This window comes from Mus pahari, chromosome 9 (assembly GCF_900095145.1).
Source record: "Mus pahari chromosome 9, PAHARI_EIJ_v1.1, whole genome shotgun sequence".
NCBI classification, from domain to species: Eukaryota; Metazoa; Chordata; class Mammalia; order Rodentia; family Muridae; genus Mus; species Mus pahari.
The window spans coordinates 39,320,758-39,329,333 of NC_034598.1; the positions used below are offsets into that span (position 1 = coordinate 39,320,758).

The 8,576-nt window shown below is 40.0% G+C and overlaps 1 protein-coding gene across 3 annotated transcripts in view; it reads left to right on the plus strand.

The window, feature by feature from the left end:
* The window catches only part of Pcdh15 (protocadherin related 15), a 1,443,732-nt gene that overhangs the window by 1,374,675 nt on the left and 60,481 nt on the right, over window positions 1-8,576 (plus strand). For all 3 annotated transcript variants that reach the window (XM_021204350.1, XM_021204353.1, XM_021204349.1), the window contains one exon: window positions 7,556-7,771. In XM_021204350.1, coding sequence (XP_021060009.1) covers window positions 7,556-7,771 — 216 coding nt within the window. The remainder of the gene's footprint in view (window positions 1-7,555; window positions 7,772-8,576) is intronic.

The following is an 8,576-nucleotide window of genomic DNA, read 5'->3' on the forward strand; positions in this document are numbered from 1 at the left end:
GGGACAGGTGCCGGTGCCGGGTCAGCCTGGGGACTGCCGCCAGGCGAACACCCCTCCTTGGGCGGGACAGGCGCTGGACGACTGGGCTGGTGTTAGGGTTTAAGCTCTGCAACTCTCAAAGCAGTTTTGTAGCAGCAGCAGACACACAGCTGGAGAGAAGGGAGGAATATTCTCCCACTCACAGCGAGACTTGTGCTTTCTGGGAAGAGAGTCCTATTAAATCCTCTTCCATGAGCAAACCCTGCTACCTGTTCAACTAGGCCCTCATACTAATGGAGGAAGAGAGGAAAAAGAATGGCATCCAAGCAGAAACCACCATTAACATCAAGGTTGTCACATTCTTAGCTAGACACATCATCTGAACAAGTCAGTACACATCTATAATCATAGCACTTGAGGCTGGCCCCAAGGACTGCCTGGGGTACATAATGAGACACTAAAAGTAAACAAAAAAACAAATAAAAAAGTATTAAGTAAATAATAAGATTTATATATTATATTAGTGTTTGTACTTATCCATTCTGGCATTTATAACTAAGGGAATTACATGCAATATACATTTTTTCTCTTGGGTCTTTTCATTAGCAACTTAGGTTTCAGCAGATTCACCAGGACCTAATCCCTGTCTCCTAGATAGCTGTCTTTATACTATGTCTTTACATGGTAGAAGTAGATAAAGGGACACTTAGCCCCTCCTATAAACTCTTCCCCCGTGCACCAATCACCATGCAAAAGCCAGCTTTCCTACACCACACTACACTATAGGAGTGTTTTTCAAAATACCAAAATACCAGCGTTGAAAGAAACATGAGCACTTAGATTCTGGCATTGCATTTATTATTTTTCTTCTCATCTCCTTCTTGCATCTGGGGGAGGGGAATCTTAGAATGGTTTACCCTTCATTTTCAAGGGGTTTTAAATCCCTGTTATTCTGACGTTTTGGATTGTGTAGGTGTAGCGTAAGACCCACGCTGTTGGGCTACCACCCACCTGTACGATTAGCCATAGATTAGTGGTCTCTGTGGCCTTCCTCATTGACTTGAAAAATAACAATAGACTAACAGTGAGACTGTATGTGAGAGGTGTCACACAGCACTGGAAACTGAATGATGAGCAGATGTTAGCTGACACTGAAGTGTGCACCCACACCATACACACCCTGACCCTGCAAGAGCACAGACTGCTAGATTGGAACCTAAGCTTCATTTGAAGGCCGACTTTACAAGATTAGCTCTTTCTGGAGAGGTATGGGTCTGGCTACATTTCAATGAAGAGGTGGAGGTAAGGAACTCTAGAAAGGGGTGGTAGAGACCTGAACTATAAAAACAGGTAAAGCAGTGCAGTTAGCATCAAAGTAAAAGCTTTGTCTTAATGGAGAAGACAAATCTGCTTTTATAGTTTTAAGAGGAAAAGGTTAAAGTGACAGGGTAATGATAGCATGTTCCATGTGCGGAGACCTGGGAGAGGCGCTTATCGCTGCGAATGTGCCTTTGATGGGAGAGGAGGGTCGGCTGCGACTCTTAAGATTATAAGAGCTGACAGATGTCACAGGTAAAGACATTCTACTCCCAAGATGAACAGCTGAGAAATGTCACACTTGATATCCTGAAATTCCATGTAAATTAGAATGTGTACATCTCTAGAGGAGACAGAAGAAGATGCTGTAAACAAACGGGCTAAGTTATCCACGCGAGACAAGTCGCTGTTTACAGGAAAGGTTTTCTAAGTGGAGCAAAGCACACTTTGTAACTCAAAAATTGCGAGTTTATGATCACACTCGTCTTCCTGATGGTTTTGTTTAAATTCTCCATCTTCAGTTGTAAGGTCTAAACTTAGGATTCTGTTGATCCAAGGGACAAAGACAAGATAACCACAGTGTGATTTTGAAAGGGGAGCAGAGGGGGACAGGAACTCCAAACCTAATGTCTCAAGGGGGAGGGCAGACTTGAAAATTCACTAGCAACTGAGGTTTCAGCCATGATGAGTGCATTGTGCTGTGATGAGTAGCATTAGGGTTTAATCTTCCTGAGACAGGACATTTCCCTAGGGCCGACGCCTCCGTGAGATTTAGCTCTAGAGAGGCGATCAGGCAGTGCACTGATCAAGGAATGTCACTAGCCTGAGAATTGAAGATAAATAGCCAAGAATGCCATCTACATGAAACCTGCACTTAAAAAGAAGTTGAAGAGGAAAACAGAGAACTCGATATTGACATCCTTGGATTCAGTAATAAGTGGAGAGGTTTTTTTTCTGTACATAGTATGTGGGTTTCAATTGAGGAGGAAGGTTTGAAAGACTGAGGCAAATGGGACCTGGAGACAAGGAAAACAAGAAAATATAAATAAAATCAAAGATGATTATGAAAACCAAGTGCATGCTCCCTGACCTCAATAAGAAATCAATTATTAATCTATTATGTCTTAAGGGAGATATAATCTTGTATGTCTAAAATGACAAGCCTAAATTAATTGAGGTTTTGAGTGCTTAAATGTCTATATTTATTGATACAAACATATTTTAGAAAAGGAAACCCTTCCTGCTATTGTAATGCGAATTTAACAGCTCTAATAGCTAGAATCTCTAATGCTCATGCTGTTCATAGCCATTAAATATAATTACATAAACATAATTTTCAGCACATCGCAATCACAATGTAGCAGATATATGTAGAAATATGTCTATTTACAATAACATACATGGGACACAATTCATCTCACTGACAGATAAGAAACAGAAGTTAAAAGTGAGTTTCAAAGGGGGGACTTATTGAAGTCCCCCTCAACATAAAACAAAATGTAAGAGTAAGCAAACAAAATCTGGTTAGAACTACTCAGAGCAGAAAGCAGACAGTGATGATGCTCTCGCCGATAAGGTGCTTGTGCTATAGACAGAATCTCTTATGAACATCACCTGTCAGTAAAACAGCTGATGGCCAATGAGCTGAGTCAGCAAATAGGAAGGAGGTAGGACACTGGCAGGAAGAGAGAGGATTCTGGGAAACAGATATAAAAGAGAGACACTAGACTGAACCAGCAGGGAGACGCCGAGGAGACTCTAAGGAAGAAGGAGAGCAGACTAAACACATGGTAGACATAGAATAGCTTAAATGTGTTAAATAAGTTATGAACTAGTCAAAAGGAATGAGCTAAGGCTTGTGGCCTAGGTATTTAATAACCAGTTAGTCTCAGAATCATTACTGACGGCCACTAAGGTGCCAGAAGGGAAAATGGATATAAAAATTATTTTTTGCATGCTACCTTTGTACATCCTAACCCAAATTTCAAATTGTGCACTGAGTTTTATGGCTGGCACTTTGAGAGTCAGTATGTATTTAGACATGTCATATTTTATCAGTTCTTTTATGAGAATATTTGATCCTTGTCTGTGTGTGTCTGAAGGGCAGATGCTTTAAGCCATCTGGCTCAGGTCTCTCTGAGGAGATACAGTCCTAAACTGAACTTGGGCACACTAGGTGTTGCTCCAGAACTAATCAGCTGCTGTCATTTTCTATTTTACCTCTATAGGCAACCACCATCCAATTCTATGTTCTTGTTAGAGAGAGGAGAGCGCTCCCAAAATCCACAAGCTCCTGGCAGCTGTTCTGTGACTACCTTCAGAAGTGAAATGCTTAAGTGACTGAGCTTAAGTTGGTATCCCTTGAAATGAAAGCGCACTAAAACTGTATAACACACAAAAACAGAGCATCAGGGATTCAAATATCTACCAAACCTGCTCTTGTAAAAAACTGTATTTCAGTTCTACTATTTTTATGATCATAATATGCAAAATTCTAAAATGATATTTCTGAGATTTTTATAGAGTGATGATTTGCTTCAGAAAAAAAGCTTACTACCAGAAACACCTCAGTCATTTATTATGAAATATGACTGAGTTGTAGTTTCCATAATGTAATAAATTAGGGAGCAAAACAATTTTTTTAAATGGGAAGTTAGTCAGTAGGAGCTGTGTGATTTTAGTTAATGTAGCGAGCAACTGCTATGATTGTACAATAACTATCTTTCCTATGTAAATTTCACTGTGTTGCTAACAACTATCTTCAAACTAAACAGAATTGAGCCTCGCAACCCAAATCTTAGTGAAAGACTTGAGCCATGAAGTAGGACTTGTGCTGAATCTATCTATAAACTTGGAAAATGAGCAAACCTAAGCAATAATACAGCCAGGTCAAGTAGCTTCCCTGAAGGGCATGGGTCTGACTGAGGCAGGAGTGTAGACATGAACGGCTGCAGAGTTTTGATTCTTCATAGACATACATTTTCCAAAAATGTATTGCTCTGTACAGCCATAACTTAATATACTTTAGGCATGGCTATTATATTTCAAAGTTTACGTTAACAATAGATTTCTTTGAAGAGAAGCCTTAATTAACCAAAAATTAAAGGTTGAATGACTTAAAATCAAATCTGTGCATGTTTGTATGTGCTGGGTGTATGTGTTTATGTATAGGGGTGTGTGTGCCTGTGTGTGTGTGTGTGTGTGTGTGTGTGTGTGTGTGTGTGCAAGTAGAAGCCAGAAGGCAACCTGAAGTGTTGTGCCTCTGGTGTTAGCATCTTGAGAGTCTCTCGGTGGCTGGTAGTCACCAAGTAGACTAGGCAGGCTGGCCAACACAGAAGAGGTAGGAACAGGAGAATCCCGGGGTTCACTGGTCAGCCACACCCAGATTTTTTTTATCTGGAAATCAAACTCAGGCCCTCATGCTTGCAAGACCATTGCTTTATTAACTGAGCCATCTTCCCAGCCCCTTGTCCAAGCCTCATCTCAGGTTGGTTGGTTTAGATTCCGAGTTTAATTTTAGTTGTGAATACTTTTTTTTTTCCCTTCTGCTATTCTCCATGAAATGAATAAAGCCATCACAGTTTAACGCTCTAAAAGGTTAACTTTAATTACTCGTTCTTTCTCCTGTAAGTGAGAATGGAAAGCTAATTGAAATCTCATCCCTGGGATGCCAGTGTCCAAACCCAACTGTGCTGAGCTGAACATCAGACCACATGAGAAAACGAGCTGAAGTAGCATGCCTACCCTCCTCTTGCTGAGGAACCTTAGCAACTGGAGTTAAGCTGTTGCTGGGGGGGAATTAAATGATGTAAGCAATGTAAGAAGAAAAAGCTCACTTTGGTTTGAGTTTGAGGATAATGCACATCATGCTAAGAAAGGCATGGCAGCAGGACCATGAGGCAGCTAGCTGGACACATTGAATCTGTAGTCACCCAGATGGTTTCTGGTGTCTGCATGGCTTCGTCCACCTTTCCATCTCCTTTGGTTTGAGACACTAGTCTAGGGGAACCGTACTGCCCACATTTAGGGAGCATCTCCCCTCCTCCATTAAACATCTCTGGAAAGGACCCCACAGACACTCCCACGGATGTGTCTCCTGGGTAATTTTGAATCCAGTCAAGTTGGCAACCAGAGTTAACCATGACAGCCACTTAGACAAGTTGTAATTTGTTTTCTGTCTTGACTTGAGGTATCTGGATTATTTTGTATAAGATAACTTCCCTTGTGCAGATGGGGCCATCCTGAAATGCTTGAAATATTTGGAGTATATAGAAAGCCAAGTCAAGTTATACGATACTTAATAATATGAGCTACTATTTCTCATAGTCATTGTTTACATACCAGCACTAATGCTCTGTAATTCAGTTGGATTAAATGAGAGTCCTGGCTCTTTTGCCACCTAAGCCTCATTTCAAATTCTTGGTGGTCATAGATGGCTGACTTCTGCTGCTAGGATTAGAACAGTTTGAGATGTTCCCTATCAGCACCCAGAACATTTTAGTAGGCATCACTACTCTATATAACAAGAATGGTAGCTTTCTTAGCAGTATTTTTCTTGCTATTAAATTAAATTGGTATATCTCTCAGAGTTTAATGCAAACTGAAAATGCATTCTATATCATGGCTTAGGTTAAGTGCTGATAAAAATATGAATAACCATGTAATAGAAAAATGCTAAAAAACAGAAATATGAATGATGTGTATTCTGAATAATTTACATGTAGCCTGGTGACATTATCTGATTCTCTTATCCACAATGTTTTTAAATATGTGTTCTGTTTTGAAAATATTTTATGCACTTGGCCACTAGCCCAAACACAAAGACCATGGCAGAATTAGGAAAACAATTAGCTTTAGATGCTCTGTCACAGAGTGCGTTTCTTATCTGCATTCACTCCTTCCCGTTTTCCTCTTGCATTTGGCCTTTTTGTGTTATATACTCAAAATTAAAAGTGGAAAATGTAATGTGAAGGTTCACAGCTTCCATTCCAAATCCCTATTCTACCTGTATAAGAGTTAACTGAGTTGTATAGACTTTGGACTTTTATTAGGATCTAGTATATATTTATTTATTTTCAATTTTTTATAATGCTTAAACATTTTTTAAAAGTGCTTTTTATTTTATGTATAAGGGTGCTTTGTCTGCATACATGGCTAGGCACTACTTGCATGCCTGGTGCCTATTACACAGGTCATGAGAGCATCAGATCCAGGAACTGGATTTACAGATGGTTCTGAGTTATCACATTGTTGCTAGGAACCAAATCTGGATCCCCTGGAAGAGCAGGCAGTGTTCTTCAGTCCTGAGAACCACTCCAGACCACACTATTTCCTTGTGAAGTGTTTCACTCTGAAATAAATCTGAAACTGACATCCGGAAAAATTCCCCTTAAATAGAAGACATAGAACCAATGAAATTATATTCTGTTCTTAGCCATTTTTAAGAAAAATAAGGAAAATCTAAATAGTTATTACCTTTTGTTACTTAAATGATAAAAAACCATGACTCCCTGGCACTAGGAACCTCTTCTAATCAGAGGGATTACAAAAGAGAGACTCTGGTCTTGCTACAAGATTGACTAGTTGGCATATACTCACATATGCATAAAGGTATTTGTGAAAAAACTACATTGACTTATTTTAATTTGATGTGTCAGTATATAGTTCTTTGTGTTTCTTGCCTCTTAGACTACATGCTAGGTCAAAACTTGGATTTTTGTTTGTTTTTGGTTTTCCTTTTTCTTTTGTTTTTGTTTTGTTTTATTTTGGAGGGAAAGAGAAGGTGAAGTTTTGTGGATAGAGAAGTAAGAAGGGACCCGGTAGGAGTATGAAGAGAGGAAAACATAACCAAAATATATTAAGGAAAAAATTAGAGACAAAAATTGCAAAAAAAATTACTGAAAATATGGGGTGGGGGAGTACCCACAGCCATGTGATGATCTTCAAGTAACCAATAGATTCTACCATGCTCATCATTTGTATCCATAGCCTAAATTAGAATTCATCCTCATAGATGCGTAAAAATTGATTGATTGGCATCTTGTGTATTATAATAACTGTCCCGGAGTCATTGGGATGAAAACTACTTGATATGTAGATGTAGTTTCTGCATATGCATAATGATATTCAGAGAAATGGAATATTAGGAGAAATGGACTGTGCTATTGTTACACAAGTAGCCTTGGCAGTAGAAATAAGCTTTCCAGTAACTTTTTCTTCTTTCCGACTGACAATTTGTCATCTGGTTTTCTCTTCCTAGGCCACCGACAGGGACACGGGAAATTACAGTGCCATGGCCTATCGGCTCATCATACCGCCTATTAAAGAGGGCAAAGAGGGGTTTGTGGTGGAAACATACACAGGGCTCATCAAGACAGCCATGCTCTTCCACAATATGAGAAGATCCTACTTTAAGTTTCAAGTGATTGCGACTGACGACTACGGGAAGGGGTTGAGCGGGAAAGCAGATGTACTGGTAAGCGCATTCGTGAGGAGCATGAGACTCGAGCCTGGAGTGAGTGGTTTTAGCTATTTGCACTTTCAATAATACTTTGAAATTGAATCTCTAAAATGTAAGTCTCATTACATTTTCATCAGGGATATGAGTAATTTTCTTTGTTAGGCAGGATCTCCAATGGTGACAGAAATGATGCTGAATGGAGTTGCATGTGTCTACATAAAACAGTGTTCCTTTTTTAAAAAAATTTTTTATTATTATTTTCTTTATTTACATTTCAAATGCTATCACGAAAGTTCCCTATACCCCCCACCCCGCCCCTGCTCCCCTACCCACCCACTCCCACTACTTGGCCCAGGCCTTCCCTTGTGCTAGGTCATATAAAGTTTGCAAGACCGAGGGGCCTCTATTACCAGTGATGGCCAATTAGGCCATCTTCTGCTACATATGCAGCTAGAGACACAAGCTCAGGGGGTACTGATTAGTTCTTATTGTTGTTGCACCTACAGGGTTGTAGCCCCCTTCAGTTCCTTGCGTACATTCGCTAGCTCCTCCATTGGGGACCCTGTGTTCCATCCAATAGCTGACTGTGAGCATCCATTTCGGTGTTTGCCAGGCACTGGCATAACCTCACAAGAGGCGGCAATATCAGGATCCCTTCAGCAGAATCTTGCTGGCATGTGCATTAGTATCTTGGTTTGGTGGCTGATGATGGGATGGATTCCCGGATGGGGTAGTTTCTGGATAGTCCATCCTTTCATCTTAGCTCTAAATTTTGTCTCTGTACCTATATCCTTTCATGAGTATTTTGTTCCTTATTCTA